General features: G+C 45.2%; 1 protein-coding gene across 1 annotated transcript in view; it reads left to right on the top strand.

The window, feature by feature from the left end:
• Positions 1–17500, top strand: part of kifc3 (kinesin family member C3) — a 32704-nt gene that overhangs the window by 7751 nt on the left and 7453 nt on the right. The window contains exons 2-11 of the mRNA XM_056376259.1: positions 6508–6628; positions 9411–9553; positions 11010–11199; positions 11533–11621; positions 12852–12917; positions 13829–13978; positions 14063–14344; positions 14468–14641; positions 16828–16975; positions 17141–17271. Coding sequence (XP_056232234.1) covers positions 6508–6628; positions 9411–9553; positions 11010–11199; positions 11533–11621; positions 12852–12917; positions 13829–13978; positions 14063–14344; positions 14468–14641; positions 16828–16975; positions 17141–17271 — 1494 coding nt within the window. The remainder of the gene's footprint in view (positions 1–6507; positions 6629–9410; positions 9554–11009; positions 11200–11532; positions 11622–12851; positions 12918–13828; positions 13979–14062; positions 14345–14467; positions 14642–16827; positions 16976–17140; positions 17272–17500) is intronic.

Below are 17500 nucleotides of genomic sequence, written 5' to 3'. Positions count from 1 at the left end.
ACTGATACAAAATGAAATGAGTTTCCTGTCGATCGACTCGTTGATTCATGCTGTGATATTGGACTGTATTAATCAAACTGTCTCAGCTGCAGCTCAGGGTGTAATTTTATTTTTTTTATTTACAGTTCATATTTTCCTAAGACCAGGAACATACTGGCTGCGTGTCGTGTGCGTTGCGTGGCGTGTGCGTTGTGTGTGGTGTGCGTGTCATGTGCGTTGCGGCTGTGGAATGTCTTGGTTTTCATTGTGGCACCCACGTGAAAATGTTGGAGCGACACACTGCCGTCTCACACCTCGCAGCTGGGTCATGTGATCTAGAGATTTGGCTTCTCACTTGTGTTTCAACAGCAGACACACTCACCTGGTGTGAACACACTCGAATCAGTGAAGTTCAGTGGTTTTCTAATCACCTCCACCAAGGAGGTCATGGTTGTTAGGCTGAGTGTCTGTCCGTCTGTCCGTCTGTCTGTCTGTCTGTCTGTCTGTCTGTCTGTCTGTCTGTCTGTCTGTCTGTTTGTCTGTTTGTCTGCAGGAAAACACAAAAACTACTACACTGATTTAGGGATTAGGGAAATTTTTGGCAGATTGAGAAATTTTTTTATCACTTTTTGTAACATTGGGAAATTAGACATTTCTTGAGTTTTTCACCAATTTCTCATTAAATAATTTTTTGATCTTGATGTAATAAATCAGAGGAATTCATGGTGTTGATCTATGAGTTTATTACGGAGGGGAGAGGATTAGGGCCACATGTGGACGTTTTTTATCCGGAGCTGGAGGCAAATTGTTTTCAGGTTGTCAATACGTCCGTCCGTCCGTCTCATTCTCAGACACAATATCTCAGAAATGCCTTGATGGAACTTCTTAAGATTTGTCACAAACAGTCACCAGGACTCAAGGATGAACTGATCAGAGTTTGGTGGTCAAAGGTCAAAGGTCAGTGTGATCTTAGAAATCGAGACTTCACACAGCAATGATGACAACATTTCACACACATGCTTGATATTTTCTCTGACTCTGGATAAACAGGGATGTAACCTGAAACTAGTCATGTCAGTTCACATGTGGCCCTGATCCTCTTCCATAGTTTGTAGAGTTTGGTTTAGCTCCAGATAATAATCTGGACGTGACAGACCTGTGGGATGTTTGGTGGAGGTCTTCACTCTAGTTAAAGTCTCACATCTCCATCACAGAAAGTACAATAATGTGTTTCATCATGATCATCTTCTCGTGTGTGTGTGTGTGTGTGTGTGTGTGTGTGTGTGTGTGTGTGTGTGTGTGTGTGTGTGTGTGTGTGTGTGTGTGTGTGTGTGTTGGACCAAAGGTGTCAGACTGCAGCAGATGGCTGCGTGCTGCCTTCACTGCCACAGTAACAATTGGCTGCTGGTTGGAAACTGTGGATGGAAAAAACAAACCGTTCCACATGTTGATGATTCACTGCAAGAGCAGGAGACAAAACACGGAGAGCCGAGGCCGATTGACTGGACTGGAGTCAGTGTAACAGGCAGTGTGAGAAGTTAACCTGAGTTCTGCAGTGTGGACAGTCTGCAGGGAGAAAAGTGTCAGCAGCTGTCAACATTAATAATGCTTTCATGTATAGGGAGTATAGAGTGTGTGTGTGTGTGTGTGTGTGTGTGTGTGTGTGTGTGTGTGTGTGTGTGTGTGCGTGCGCCTGCATTTTAGTCCATCCATAAAGCTCTAATCCGCACTTTAACAATGCGTCGTGTGTGTGTGTGTGTGTGTGTGTGTTTGTGTGTGTAATACCTTCTTATCCTGGAGCCTTTAAATATCAAAGGAATGCTGCGATGTGTTGTGAAATGTTACTGGAGTTTCACACTCGGCTCGTCACGTCGTTCCACATGAACACACACTTTAAATAAAAGCAGCAGACCACACACACACACACACACACACACACACACACACACACACACACACACACACACACACACACAGCAGCTCCACAGCAGTTAGTGGTTTGTTTCCAGGCAACTCTAAAAATCCAGGAGCCTGTTATTTCTGTGAATTAAACACATCTGTCAGTGAACATCTCATTTCTTCCAAACTCTGTAGACCCCAACACAAACCTGCAACTCGGCACTAACACCCGGATGAATTCTCTTATTGATTATCGATCGATCACACACGTTCTTACAGACTGAGCTGAAAAACAACACAAACATTGTTTTTGTGCCTAAAACTGAAAAGTAAAAGTGAAAATGTTGATTGTCTGAAGGAGGGAATGTCCTGTCGTTTTCGAGAATCAGCTGTTCGCTGCTGTGATGTCAGAGCTCTGTTTGATATGTAGAGTTGGTCAAAGGTGTATTTTTTTGTACGAAGCCTTGTCCTCAGTTGCTCCATCTGTTGTGTTAATACAAAGTCAACACTTCCTGTAATTGTTTCAAATTAAAAGCTGTATAGCTTTTTAGGTGACAGAAACCTTTTATTTCTTAACAGGGTTTTTATTGTTGTTGTTTTATTGTTTTCATTTCCTGTTACTGGTGTTTCTGTTGTTGTCATGCTATTCAGATCTGCTAGCGTCTTTAGCAGTTAGCGATGACTTCTCTCTCTCCTGCTCTCTCTCTCTCTCTCTCTCTCTCTCTGCTCGGTGTGTCTTATGATTAGTTATTCCTCTGCCTCCTTTAGTAATGATGACACATGGAATCAACGTTGTTTATTTGCTGTAATGGAGGCGAGGCTCAGTGTACTGGAAGTGCTCCTCCTCTTCCCTTCAGTTCCCGAGCACATGGGAAACCAGAGCAGCTACACGGTCCAGTCATGTGGCATTCAGTTAACCAATGGTGGAAATATGATCACTCAGTCAGTCAGGGACATTCGCCATTATAGAGCTGATCAGCTGTTGTGGTCCCGACAAAAATTGGTTTTTTATGTCAGACTCTTTATTTTGTACTGTAAAAATATTTAACATCAACTTACCTCTAAACCATCTCTTCTCATTTCCTCCCACCAGTAAAATCATTTTGGTGATAGTCAAACATTAGAAAGACCACTACCATCCAAGAACAGAGCTGAGATGAACCTTGGCTCCATCTGGTGGTCAGGAGGGGAATTAGAGGGGCGGGGCTTCTTACCTCTGGGGGCCATCTTACCCTGGTTTACCCTACAAGTAAAATTTAAATATTATATAACAAGGAGAACAGAATAAAATAAATGAGGATAACTTTGTGGCCGTCAAAGAGAGTAAAGAATTAAAATGATTAATCTGATGATGTATACACATTATATACTGGTATCAGTAGGTGTGTGTTTACCTGTGAATGTAAGTTTCAGTCATTCATGACGGACTCAGTGATGTGGTAGTAAACAGCTGCTTACCTGAGTTTGGTGCTGCGGCCAGTCGTGGGTTAAAAAGGCCATCTGCTCCCAGGATTAACAGATTACTGAGCTCATCCAGGCTGGAGAGGGTTCTGGTCTCAGATCAGGTTTCATAATCTCCGGTGTGCTCCCTCAGAGAGACTGTAGCTGGGTTATCTGCCTCCAGGTCAGTGTGTGGGCGGGGCCGCTCCACCTGAACCTCCTCAGCAGGTTATGTCAGCTCAGCAGTAGCTCGCTGGTTCTGTGTGAGTGGGACCAGTGCAGGTGAGAGGATGTGAGCCTGGAGGAGAGGCAGCATGCTGGGCTGGGTGGGAGCTCTGATCAACAAGAGCTGGCTGGACAGAGAGCGGCTCGGCCCCCCCTCAGAGAGGAAACCTCGCTGTGGACATGGTCGGGTAAGAACCGAGGGTCAGGGGTCATCTGATTGGTCCAGAGTGCTGAGGGTTCAGAGACTTTACCTGTGTATTTTTTTTATTGTTTATCAGTTTGAGTAGAAATGGTTCGAAACTCTGTTTTAGTGAGTGGTGCGTTCAGGTGCAGCTGTGTTAACCGGAGCCAGACGGTGCATCAGTATCTGACCTCTCATGACCCTGTAGTTCTGTTGGTTCTCTTCTTGTTGAGCATTAATTTACATCAGCTCCTCTAAACTGCTGCTGTTATCAGTCCTCATCCAGCTGCCTGTATTTATACTTACTGTATATTGGAGCTGAACAATTAATCAAAATCTCAATATGGTGAAGTGCAAAATCCAAATTCCAGGAGCTGCAGTTTGTAGATGAAGATCAAATATGTCACAACAACAGACCATAGATGAAGCGCTGTGGCTCTACAGATACTGCAGCTATAGATCATGTTCTCCAGACGGGAGGAAGACCAACAGAAATCACATCATCATTTTGTTCTGTGAAAATGGAAAAACAATCGTTCCAACTAAAACTGTGACTCATTGAAACACACTGAGGTCGTGATGTTTGAGTATCAGCAGGGCTGTGATTCGGTCGCAGGTCACAGGTCACAGGTACGAGGCCGCAGGCTGAGCACCGAATCCATCACAACCTCAGGGTGATGTTTCTTTTATACAACAGTTCTACGAGCCACATATTACTTCAATAAACAACAACAGATTGTGATTTGTTTATTTCATCATTTATTTGTTTACACCAGCACAATTAGTTCCAACTGGACTGTTGCTAAGCAACACATAAACAAGTCCCTGACAGTAGCTCAGGTGTTCCTGAAGGATCCACCTTCTTCCTTCATCCTCTCCTGACGACATCGTTTCATTCAAACCTTATTTCTGAAATATTTTCATCTTTGTTTGTTACAGTCTGAGATCGATAACGACGTTAATGTGACGCTGATTAACGTTGGTAGAACAGCTGTGAGGAGGAGGGATACGTGGAGTTAAAGGTCCCAGTGCTGTTGTTCTTTATATCAGCCTCATGGAATGACTCTCGACCAATCAGATCACTTGATAAGAACTAACTTGTCTCAGGTGTTTATCTTATTTTGTCCACAATGACAAATAAAGTGTCTCATGTCTTCTGTTGTTTTCTGGCGTATCTGCTGCCGCTGACTGACACACCAACGACATCAGTGATTAGTTCCCACACGTCGTTTTTCTTCTTCATGTCTCGTTGAAGACATCGTAGAGAATAAAGAGTCTGAGGACTGAGACAATCGTCTTTCCTCTGTTTAGTTTAAAAGGTTTAAAGCCATTTTGTGAAGTGGAGCAGAAACAACTCTGAGCTCCTGTTTCTGCTGGAGTCCAGAGGATCCTGGTTGTTGCAGGATATTTGCATAAAGTAGAGTCTGAGTTTCCCCTGTGGTGGAGCTGGAGGCTCAGCGGGGGGGGGGGGGGGGGGGGGCTGTAAAACCAGGTGAACAGCAGCCGTCTCGGTCCCAGTCAAAAACAGTTGACAAGAAGACAGCATGGCTCCTTTTTATTCTGAGACTTAATCACTTTATTCCGACTCTTAATCCATTGGATGCTGTTCGGTCTGTTCAGTGGAGCAGTCGGTCCAGAACTGACCTCCGTCTGTCTGTGTTCACAGTCTGGACTGAAGTGTTGACTGCTCCAACCTGGATCTGTGTCTGTCTGTCTGTGGACCAGCTCACCTGGTCCAGTGAGTGATCTGAAACCTCTGATCCAGGTGTGACTGAGTTCATCAGGTGTATTCAGACTTTGAATTATAGAGTGAGACTCACTCAGATCCAGACGGACTCTGATCCAGATTGTCTTCAGGTTTCTGCTGCAGGGACTTAAACCTGAAAGTCTTGCCTTTGCTGACCTCACCTGGTTGCAGTGACGTACAGGTGTACACTGTGACATCATCATTGGGTGTGATTACAGGTCCTGCTGACCACACCCAGCTGCTCCTAGCTGTAAATGTTCTTATTTGTGTGTCAGTCCGTCTCTTTACTCCCTCCCTCCTCTGTCTGTGTCTCAGCTCTGAACTCATTGGTTCCTCCTGAAGACGTAAATATTTAAAAAGCTGTTTCCTCGAACAGCTGCTCATTGTAGTTTTTACCAAACAAACAGGAGGAATTACAGCATTTGTTGGGGACTACTTTCAGTGGTGGATTAATCCACATTTGGAGCTGTAGTGAGTATTTGGGGCAGCAGGACAGTGTGTGTGGGAATGAGTATAAACTACAGTGTGTGTGTGTGTGTGTGTGTGTGTGTGGTGTGTGTGTGTGTGTGTGTGTGTGTGTGACCGACTGCTGTTATTTGTGTCTAAAATCATCCTCCTGGAGTGAAAACTCAGACCTGAACACACCTGAAACATGTTGATCTGATTCAGTGCGACTTCACTTTCTGATGACATCATCATCTCTGATGTCCCTCCGGAATAAAAGTCCAGAAATCCACTTAGAAACCAAAAGAAAGAAGAAGCTGCAGAACTTCATAGAGAATCTTCCTGGTTTTAATTTTTCCTTCAGTCTCACAGTGATCCAGTGACAGTTGAACAGCGTGATACACTGCAGACAGGAGCTGATTCAGCTGCTGCTAACGGACAGTTTGATTAGATATAAACAACAACACATGCACAGGAAGAGAAATATAATATTATAGATTTAAACTCTGACAGTAGAATCAGTTCATTTGCAGATGGAGTCTGGACTGTATCGTTCAGGTGTGACGTGGTCTCTGTGTGTGTCTGTCTGCAGCCGGTCCAGCGGTCCAGCGCTCTGCTCAGCCCGGCGGTCATGTTCGGCACAAGAAAGACCTGGGACCTCGGCCACGCCCCCTGCCTGCAGGAGCTCTGGAAGAAAGACATTTCATTGGACGGTGAGTCAGACGTCTGCTGCAGAGGAGGAGGAGCTTAGACTGAAGGGACAAAAAAAAAACACCAGCATGGCTGCATTTTTGGCATGACAGGGGAGTGAGAGTGTGTTAGTCTGAGTGTGTGTGTGTGTGTGTGTGTGTGGAGGCAGGCGAGGTGAGTCATACCTGTTATTAATGAATGGAGCTCGACAGGCAGAGGAACCAGAGGAGTGTGTGAGGGTGCAGATTACAGAGGGACGAACAGGTGAGCTGAAAACATCACCTCTATCTGTCTGTTTATTTATTTATTCATGTGTTCATTCGTGTTTCTCAGCTGATCGTTTTACAGTCAGAGTCTCAGGACGGATCAGGTTCACAACACTGCAGCTATTGTCAGAGAGAGAGAGAGAGAGAGAGAGAGAGAGAGTTTCTCTTCATGTCCAGCAGGTTTACTGATTCATGTTTCCATGAAAGTCTTTTCTCACCTGAACCTGAATATTAATGATTAAAACTTCAGGTGTGTGTAGATCTGCAGTGGTTGATGGACTGAATGAATTTGCTTTGATATTGATAATTGAATATTCATTGTCATTTAAGTCAAACATGTCTCTGGTTCAGTTTGAGGACTTCCTCTTTTATTTGATATTAAACTGAATCTCTTTGGTTTGAAGACGTCACCTTCAGTTCAGAAACTCTGCTGGACATGTTTCATGTTTTTAACCTTTTATAGACCAAATGATTAACTTTAAAAATAACCAGCAGGTTAAATGATAATGAAAGGATTGTCAGATGCAGCCAATGATCCATATTTTTTATACCCTGGTGTCTTTACACTTAATATTTCTGCTGTTGTTAGAGCGTTGTGGGGAATATTGCAAGATTATTTTTGTCTTAATGATTTTCCACAAACTTTTATTTCAATATTACAAAATAAAATAACATATATGGGGATCTCCTGTAATGTGTCTGTAAGGTTTGGACCTTTCCTTGTAAAGAGCTTTGAGATAATGTTTTTAATGATCCGGTGCTACACAAATAATATTGAATTGCATTCATCCCAGAACCAAACACAAACCCTGAGTTTAATTTAACTAATGAAATGTATTTCAGACTGAAGACAAACAGCTGCAGAAGACGACTGAACATCTGTCCAAACATTAGATTCGTTATCTTGATTAGTCTCTGATCTGCTGATTATCTTTGATCAGGTCTTTAGTCTAGAGTGACGTCTTCACTGTTTTCACTCAGTCTGAACAACAAACATGACGAGAGTCCGACTGTAGACAAGAACATTTAGAGTTTTAATTGAATCTGTTTATTTACAACAAACACACATCAACGAACCTTTCTGTGGTCAGCAGCTGACGAGTTTCCATCTGCACCTGCTCTGAAAATAAATAATGTGACGGTTCCTTTTAAATATGATTCATTTCTAGAATTTTCAGCACATAAAACACATAAACTCTCAACCACATGACTCAACAACAAAGGAAGGGGTAAAAGAGAGGATTGTGTGAAATGTGGCAGCATCAGCATTGGTACAAGTAGTGGTGGAAAGAAGATGGATGTCAACACCGTAAAAAAAAACAAGTTACATATGGAGAAAACAGGACTCGGCCAGGAAGAAATTCTGGACCAGGCCTTTGGCCCCGCCCACCACCTGCTGGCTCCAGGTGGACAGGTGAGAGAGCAGAGAGCATCAAGATGGTGAGAGGAGGAAACATCAGAGAGACTCAGCCTCATGTTTGAGCCTCAGTCAGACCCAGACTCTGAGGAGGAGTCTGAGACCAGAACCAGAGACATGCAGACGGATCAGAACCGTTAGCGTAGTTAGCATCTTTCATTTGTTTATGTTGTAGCTTGTAACTAGGAGTGGCTGACGCAGTGTTAGCGGTTGTGATAATGCTGCTGTACAACTGTAGGATTCATAATAAGAATGGTGTCGACAGAGGTGGGGGTGGGGGGGGGGGGGGTTGTAAGAAGTAGGTCCTGCAGGTTAAATACACAACGCCAACAAGAAATGACAATTGTCGTTTGGTTTGTTACGAGTCAGCAACGAGTGTGTGTGTGTGTGTGTGTGTGTGTGTGTGTGTGTTTTTTCAGCAGTTTCTGCAAGTGTCAACATTTACTGTGTCGCCCTGAAAAAGCAACACACAGCGTTTTCTGAGTGTGTGTGTTTTAATCCTTGTTTCTAATCCGTCAGTATGTCGCAGTATTTGGTTTAAAGCTGGTTTTTCCTGAGTCTGAGTCCGAATGTGCAGGTCTGAATATCGTGTGTGTGTGTGTGTGTGTGTGTGTGTGTGTGTGTGTGTGTGTGTGTGTGTGTGTGTGTGTGTGTTAAGTCTGTTTAATGCTCAGATTTTTCCCACAGAGTGCAGATTGTTCTCAGGTTGATAAGATTTGAGGCCCTGTACACTCTGGCAAACTTGTGACACACACACACACACACACACACACACACAGGTTACTGTATCAGCATCTGTTATCACCTGTTATGTGGTCGGGCTGGTTCCTGTGGTATTCAGGAGGTTTACTCAGGAGGAGGGGATCGTCTCAGAGCTGATTCAGGAGAAAAAACTTGGTCCAGGTTTTTTCTCATCTACTTTGTTAATCACTGATTAGCTATAATCTGATTATAGATTAGTTTACATTCGTCCTCTAAGAGATTTACACTGTTTCACATACAGATGTACATTTTGTGTCTGGTGAGCTGGACGAGTCGGAGTTTAACCAACAACAATTACTGACAGAAGAAGATAAAACCTGAAAAAGCTTCACTCTGTTTGTCCCTCCTGTGTGTCCGTAGCGAGCTCAGTGGACTTCCTGATGAGTGATGGTGAAGACGACGGCTCCTTCCTGTCTCTGCCCACCGCTGCCTTCTCACAGCGCCCGTCTCTGACCGCAGAGCTGACCGAAACAAACGCACCCAGCCAGCAGCTGCTCATCCAGGTAACGCACATTATGCACTGCAGCAGAGGAGGGGCACAGGTCCTCCTGAAATCTGATTGGTCGACCTGTTCCCTCCACCAGAGTGTTGACTATTATTGTTGGAAAATCAATCAAACAACAACTAAGACACTCAAAACCACCACTCAAAGACTCAACCTCCAAAGATTCAAAGCCACCAGGGACTCAAAGATTCAAAACAACCAGAGACTCAAAGATTCAAATTCACCGCCAGAGACTCAAAGACTCAAAACCACCAGACTCTCAAAGATTCAAAACAACCAGAGACTTAAAGACTCAAAACCACCACAGAGATTCAAAACCACCACAAAGACTCAAAGCCACCAGAGACTCAAAGATTCAAAACCACCCCATAGACTTAAAACCATCAGAGACTCAAAGATTCAAATTCTCCACAGGGACTCAAAATCACAAAAGAATCAAAACCAGAGACTCAAAGACCCAAAGCCACCAGAGACTCAAAGATTCAAAACCACCAATGACTCAGATTCAAATTCTCCCTGTAGACTCAAAATTACCAGAGACTCAAATATTCAAAACCACCACAAAGAATCAAAGCCACCAGAGACTCAAAGATTCAAACAACCAGAGACCCAAAGATTCAAATTCACCACAGAGACTCAAACTGTTAATCATGTTCAGTTTATTGTTGCAGAGAATCAGGACTTATTTGGGTCTGAACACATTTTTACTCATTAGGCAAATGCGTCACTCTCTTCATTGTGTGTGTGTGTGTGTGTGTGTGTGTGTGTGTGTGTGTGTGTGTGTGTGTGTGTGTGAGAGAGAGAGAGAGAGAGAGTGCTGACTCACAGCTGACATCAGTACAGTCAACATTCAGCTGAGTCTCTTTCCACCTCAGGGAGACGTCACTTCGCCACATCTGTAACATCTGTAACATCTGTGTTGATGCGGTCTGATGTTGTAGTGACTCTGCAGGTTTCTGCTCTCTGTCTCTCATCGATGTTGCTGTCAAATTGTGTTTTCCCTCTCTGATGTCCTCGTCTCTGTTCTGTCCTCCATCTTGTCCGTCTTTTCCACGCTGTCCTCCTCCTGCAGAAGGTTACCTGGTCCTGCTGGTGGACACCTGCCAACGTAAAAACACTCAGTCGTTTAGTGGCTCATAGTTTCTGCTGCAGTGACTCAGAGAAATGTCCCCTGGTCTTTTTGCTTTCTGTACACGTTTCCTTTTTCTTTCTAGTCTTCCCTCTCCTCTTCCTGTCTTCCTGACGTCGTAGAGCTGTAGACGTGTTTGAAGAAAAATCAGGATTCCTGAAGCTTCCCGCCTTTAGAAACAGTTCGTTCCACATGAGTGAATAAATGATGTTCACTCATGTTTCTGTGTGTGTGTGTGTGTGTGTGTGTGTGTGTGTGTGTGTGTGTGTGTGTGTGTGTGTGTGTGTGTGTGTGTGTGTGTGTGTGTGTGTGTGTGTGTGTTCAGACTCTACAGGACAAAGTGTGTGAGTTTCAGGCTCGTCTGCGCTCTGAAGAAGTCACTCGTCACCTGCTGCTCCAGCAACTGCAGCAGCAGAGCGTCCAGGAGAAGTTGTGTGGAGGAGGAGGAGGAGGAGGAGGAGGAGGAGGAGGTGTCCAGACGCTGCAGGAGGAGCGGCTGTCGGCCCCACCCACAGGTGAGAGCAGAGATTACAGCAGGAGGAGATGGTTTATTTAAATCAGCTGTGGGATCAGACCGCACCTGTCCATGAGGTCCAGGTTCTAAACTGAAGATGATGTCAGTGTCAGACGGGTGAAGATTTCACCACAAGTAGTTCTTTGACAATGGTGCAGCAAGAGTGAAACCTGTGTGTGTGTGTGTGTGTGTGTGTGTGTGTGTGTGTGTGTGTGTGTGTGTGTGGGTGTGTGTGTGGGTGTGTGTGTGTGTGTGTGTGTGGGTGTGTGTGTGTGTGTGGGTGTGTGTGTGGGTGTGTGTGTGTGTGGGTGTGTGTGTGTGGGTGTGTGTGCAGGTGAGAGGGCGTTGCAGCCCGGTGATCAACCTTCAGATCGTCTCATCTGTCCAGAAGAAGAGCAGCTCGTTACTCGGCTGCGCACACAGGTAAAGTCCTTTGGGAAGTCGTTAACATTTTAATAAGCTACTGTTTGTTTACTGGTGACAGTGTAATGTGTTTACATTGTCAACACACGTTTGTTTATACAGCAACATTCAGACTAAGATGAAGAAGATTAACGTGTCACTGAAACTGCTTTTAAAAACAAAAACTAATTTGAAATTTGAATAATTAAAAACATTTTAAGTAAGACCCATTAGGATAAAATTAAACCAAGTAAGAAACTTTCTCTTTAAGATGAAAACTTTCTTTAGTCTGTATCTGTTTCCATGGAGACTGTCAGACTGTCTCATCACCAGCAGCTGAAGCATGATGTTCAGACATTTCTCACTATCACTGTGATCCTGAAGGAAACAGGAGGATTCTCAGAGATGACTCTGCAGACGTCTCGTAGTTTGGAGTGAGTTTGTTTCTCGTCTTTGAACAAACACCTGGAGGTTGAAGGTCAGGTGATCCGTCAGCTGTCAGACTGAAGTGTGCTCATCAGCAACACATGTAAAATCAGTCTGACACTTTGACAGCTTGGCTTTATTCTCAGTCAGAGCTTCACCTCACTGAGCTGCTGCAGGTTTAATGAGGTTTCTCTCAGCTCAGTGGATCAGAAGTGACTCTGTGTTTATGTGTGAGAGCAGGTTGAGTTTCATTGTTCGACTGCAATTAGACAAAGAGGAAGTGTTACATCATCAGACCGACTGTAATCAATATCTGTCATACACCGGGTGACAGTTCACAATTAACTACAATACACAACACAGTTCAGACGACACGTGATGTTTTAATAAAGTTTGATTGAAAACAAAGTGGGAATTTGTAAATTCTTCATTTAATGATTGTTTGTCAGAAATGTCTGAACCACTATTGGACGAGATGCCACAGAGATTTTCATGCTCATGATAGAAGTTTGAATATCTTGTATTCTCGTATTCATATTCATATATTCATGTTTCATATTCGTCACTCAAAGTGGAGTAAAAGGTGAAAGTTTAAGAGGTTAAACGAGATGTGTTGGTTTCCAGTTTCATATTTCAATGAAATGTTTCCTGGTTTCAGGGAGAAGGAAACTGAAGATGTTGCATATTTTAGTTTTTGAGAGGAAACAAAAAATGTGCTTGGATTTGAATACAAGATAAATGTGCTGTTGGGGCTGCCGTGATGAAAGCGACGGTTTGAACCTGAGGTGATGATGTTGTGTTGCTGTGGTGTCTTGGTCTCTGCAGGTGGAGGAGCTGGAGGAGAAGCTGTTGGATCAGACTCAGGAGGTGGAGAGACTTCGCTCTGAACTGGTGAGACTCTGCTGGACCACATTCCTGAGGAACCCTGGGAAAAAAAACCCTCAAAGCGTCCTCACTCACCTGAACCTGCACTCAGACCTTTACAGTAGTGAGGACCAGAATGTCCTCAGAGAGCAGAAATACAGATCCACACAGTCTCACATGTGGAGTATAGAATATTATTTCATTCAAGAAGGTGAAAACAGAGTTTAGTGTCTGTGAACTTAGTTTTGTAAAGTTGTACATTTAGTTTTCTACCTGTAAACTCACTTTTGTAAGTGTGTGCAGTCAGACACAGGTTCGCAGGTTCACTTTCACAAGCTGATTAATAAACCCCAAAGATGATCAATCCTTCATTAATGTGTCAGAGCAGGGAGAGAGTATCTTTTCGGTTTTCATCACTGGTTTTTGGAGAAAAACATCTACTGCATCTCAGATCAGAATAAATGGTTCTAATGTTTATTTTAACATTGTTTTGTTACACTGCAGGTGCAGATCTGGTGTCTGTGTCGAGGCACCCTCTGACCTCTGTGTGACCTCTGTTCCTTATGTGCACCATATATGATGCTGTTTGAGCATAACATAATCCCATAACAAATACACACAGACAGCGCATGTACAGTTTCACAGTTTCCAGATCCCCTGAAACCTCCATGTTCCTTCATCTGACCCACAGATCTAATATCTGTGGATCTACAATCCACTTCAATAGATACGGGTCAGACATTCACAGCACCTGTACAAAAGTATAATATTTTACAATATTTTCATTTTTGTGTTTTTTGGCTCACTTTACGAAAAGTCATAAAATTTCAGGATAAAAGACATTTAGGGTCTTTTTACTGCTGTCAAATGTCAAATTTGCCCTAACAGTATTTAAGGGTTAAAAGGGGTTAAAGCGGCTGTGTCCTCCTGTCCTGCAGGGGGCGACAGACCTGGAGAAGCAGCTGGAGCTGCTGGTGGTGGAGAACGAGCATCTGAAGCAGGAGCTGAAGTCATGGAGGAGCTCAGAGCTTCAGAAGCTCGACGCTGCTGCAGAGAGCTGCAGCTGCAGCCACTGCCCCCACAGTCAGGTGATCACCACACACAGGTACACACACACAGACAGGTACACAGTCAGGAGCTGCAGTGCTCTAAACCCTGACTCTGTCCTGCAGGATGCGGAGTCCCTGCGGAGGGAGGTGTCCCGCTGGGAGAGCCAGGCCCGGCAGAGGGAGCGGCGGCTGGCTGAGCTGGAGCGAGAGCTGCTGGAGAAGAGCTCCAGGGTGGAGACGCTCCACCGACAGCTGGACGACTCCACCCGGCAGCTGGACGACGGACGGAGGCAGCTGGAGGAGGCGCGGCGGCGGAAGGGGGAGGCCGAGCAGACACTCTCCCTGCGACTGCAGGAGTGCGAGGAGGAGCTCGCCAGACAGGCAGCGGCGCCCCCCAGAGTCAAGGTGAGGAGACAGTGTTCGAGGGAGGGGGTCAAACATCATTAGTTCAGTTCATCTGCGGTCTGCTGTAGCTGCTCTGTGTTTATGTGCGAGGTTGTAACGGCAGCTCTCGTTGTCATTGTTCAGTATGTGACTCAGAAGGTGGAGGTGGAGTCGGCCGACTCTCAGAGAGCTCTGGCCGAGATGCAGACGAAGAACGCCGCCCTGCAGGAGCAGCTCTCCGTCCAGAGGCAGCTGCTGAGGGAGCTGGAGACGCAGCTGCACGAGTCTCAGAGGACCTGCGCTCAGCTCAGGACGCAGGTAACGTCACCTGTGACAGTAACGCTCACCTGCTGCACATCTGCTTCCTGTTTCCTGTTTCCTGTCTCAGTCCCAAACCGATCCAGGTCACAGGGAGTCTGCTCAGTCAGCGTTTCTGTAGTTCTGACTCCTCCAGAGTCGGATGTTACAGATGTTTCAAGTGTGTCATCATGTGTGCCCTGTACAGAGAGATCTGCGTCTCACTTTATTATATTCATAGCAAATATTTCAGCTATAAATAAACAGATTTAGGTTTAAGCCCAGGAAACAGCTGGATCTGTAACCTCACTGTGTGATGGAGCCACAGCTGTGTAGTGAGGCAGGTGATGATGACTGTGATGAAGGAGGTTGGTGGATAAACAGACTTCAGATCAGACTTCAGACTGAACCCCCCTCCCCCCTCCTCATCTCTACCTTCTCCTCTGTGCATGCGTTCGGCTGCAGCTGTTCACTGATCGAGGTCGTCTCTGCAGCCTCCTCTCCAAAGCCGTCGGCAGGGGCAACAGTGAGGTGGTCTGCAGGTTGTCCAAGGTTGGCCCCACCTCCTCTCTTCTCCTGTGACATCACTGAGTTTCAGAGGTCACAGTAACCCCTCCTCTCCCTGACGTCTGACCTTGAGCTCAGGCTCCAAAGCTGCAAAACAAAACCACCAGTTGATTCTTTTCACCTGAAAAACAAAGTCTGCAGTTGTTTTTCAGCCCTGAGTAATGTCTGCAGGCTGTAATAACACAAGGAGCTCCTGCAGTAAAGTAGGTCAGCCTGAGAGAAAAGACCCAGGGCAAAGCTTTACCTGAGCGTCTCACTGCTGCACGTTCAGCTGGTTGTTTTGAGCTCCAGGTAACGAGGCTCATAGAAGCTTCACGTTTCAGAGGAAGTGATGTCGTTGATTAATTATAATGATTTAATAAGTCAAACTACAGGATCAAACAACAGTTATATCCTGTGTAGAACTGAGATTCAGTGAGAATTAAACATTTAGTATCAATTAAAGCTGTTAACGAGGTTTCTCAGTTTCTGTTTCAGTTTATTACTGACGTGCAGGAATGGTCAGGATGTGGTTTAACTGGTAAACTGGTTTTACTGGGAAGCTTTGGAACCTGTCAGACTCTGTGAGCTCTCCCAGTCTGTGACTTGAACCCGTCCCATTAACTTTCTCTCTCCCAGTTCTCCCAGTTTGTATCCCTCCACACCAGTAAGGCTGCGTTCACACTACATTTAAACTGGATTAGTTCCTGTGGTGTGAGTGAAGCCTCCGAGTGTCTCAGGCTCCTCGTTTCACCTGTGTGGTCAGTTCACCTGTCTGTAGTTTGGTAGTTTGTGTTGTTGTGATGCAGGTTGTGGGTTTGTCCATGATCCTGAGTTTAACCTTGACGTCCAGGTGAGGTCGACTCGTCCACAGTGACATGAGGTCGTCAGGAGTTCAGACCTGCAGGACGTCTCAGATTTAAATTCTAATTTGATACCAAAACAAAACTCTATTGACCTGTTTAATTTGAAAGTCAAATGTTAAACCTTAAAACACGAACGGCCACGAAAGAACTTTGTCTGAGTAAATACAGTTTAAATTTCTAATTGAAATCAGGAAGTGATCAAATTATGGATCAATGCCTGTATAGATCAGACTTGTGAGAATGACTTTACAGAGTGTGTGTGAAGAACCAACGGAGTGAAACAGCTGTTGGCTGTAAAGGAAGAATCACGTGATCACATGACTGATGAGAGAAGGAATAACCAATCAGAGGCGAGCGTGAGCATCATGTGACCGTGGAGCAAAAGAAGAACGAAGAACATGTAGAATTATCATTTTTAAAAAGTCACTTTATTTGTGTGAAATCTTTAAATCTTTAGGAATAATAATCAACAGTTTCATATATTTATAAAGTATAAATATAGAAACAGGGATGAAGTGGAAACTAAACTTTGTCAGAGAGTTTAGATCCCCACTGACGGGAGATTTATTCTCTTTGTTTTTTAGCTGATAAATAAACAAAAACAGACAAAGTGGTTTAACATCATATTAAATGTTAATGATATAACTCAACAATAACTAATCAAGCAGCTCATTAAGCAGCTCCAGGTTCACTCCACTCTGGTTCTGGATCTCCTCAGCTGTTATCAAAGTGTGTTGTTGGGTCAGCCGGTCCTGTCTGTCAGCCCGCTCTCAGACTCTGGGTTCTGTCCTCCAGATCCTGGTCTATGAAGGAGAGATGGAGCGGGCTCAGGGTCAGCTGGAGGCGGAGATGCAGAACCTGGAGGAGGAGAAGAACCGAGTGATCGAGGAGGCGTTCATCAGAGCGGAGAGCGAGATGAAGGCGGTCCACGAGAACCTGGCAGGTCAGACCACTTCCTGTCTGTTCCCTCCTGTCTTTGGACCAGTGATGTGTGTTGTTCTTGTCACAGTGTGCGACTGATCAGGTGTGTGTGTGTGTGTGTGTGTGTGTGTGTGTGTGTGTGTGTGTGTGTGTGTGTGTTGTGTGTGTGTGTGTGTGTGTGTTTCAGGAGTGCGTATGAACCTGCTCAGTTTACAGCCGGCGCTCAGGACTCTCACCTGTGACTACAACTGTCTGAAGAGGCAGGTGCAGGAGTTTCCCTTCATGCTGGATAAAGCCATCAACGAGGCGAAGCAGGAGGTGAGGAGGAGGGGAGGTGGGGGGGGAGAGAGGAGGGGGAGGAGGAGGAGGAGAGGGAGGAGGAGGAGGAGGAGAGGGAGGAGGAGGAGGAGGAGAGAGGAGGAGGAGGAGGAGAGGAGAGAGGAGGAGGGGGGGAGGAGGAGGAGGAGGAGAGAGGAGGAGGAGGAGGGGAGGTGGGGGAGGAGAAGGAGGAGGGGGTGAGGGGGAGGAGGAGGAGGAGGGGGGGTAG

This window comes from Seriola aureovittata, chromosome 1 (assembly GCF_021018895.1).
Source record: "Seriola aureovittata isolate HTS-2021-v1 ecotype China chromosome 1, ASM2101889v1, whole genome shotgun sequence".
NCBI classification, from domain to species: Eukaryota; Metazoa; Chordata; class Actinopteri; order Carangiformes; family Carangidae; genus Seriola; species Seriola aureovittata.
Note: the sequence above shows the minus strand (reverse complement) of the source record. Positions and strands in the feature narration are given on the sequence as shown.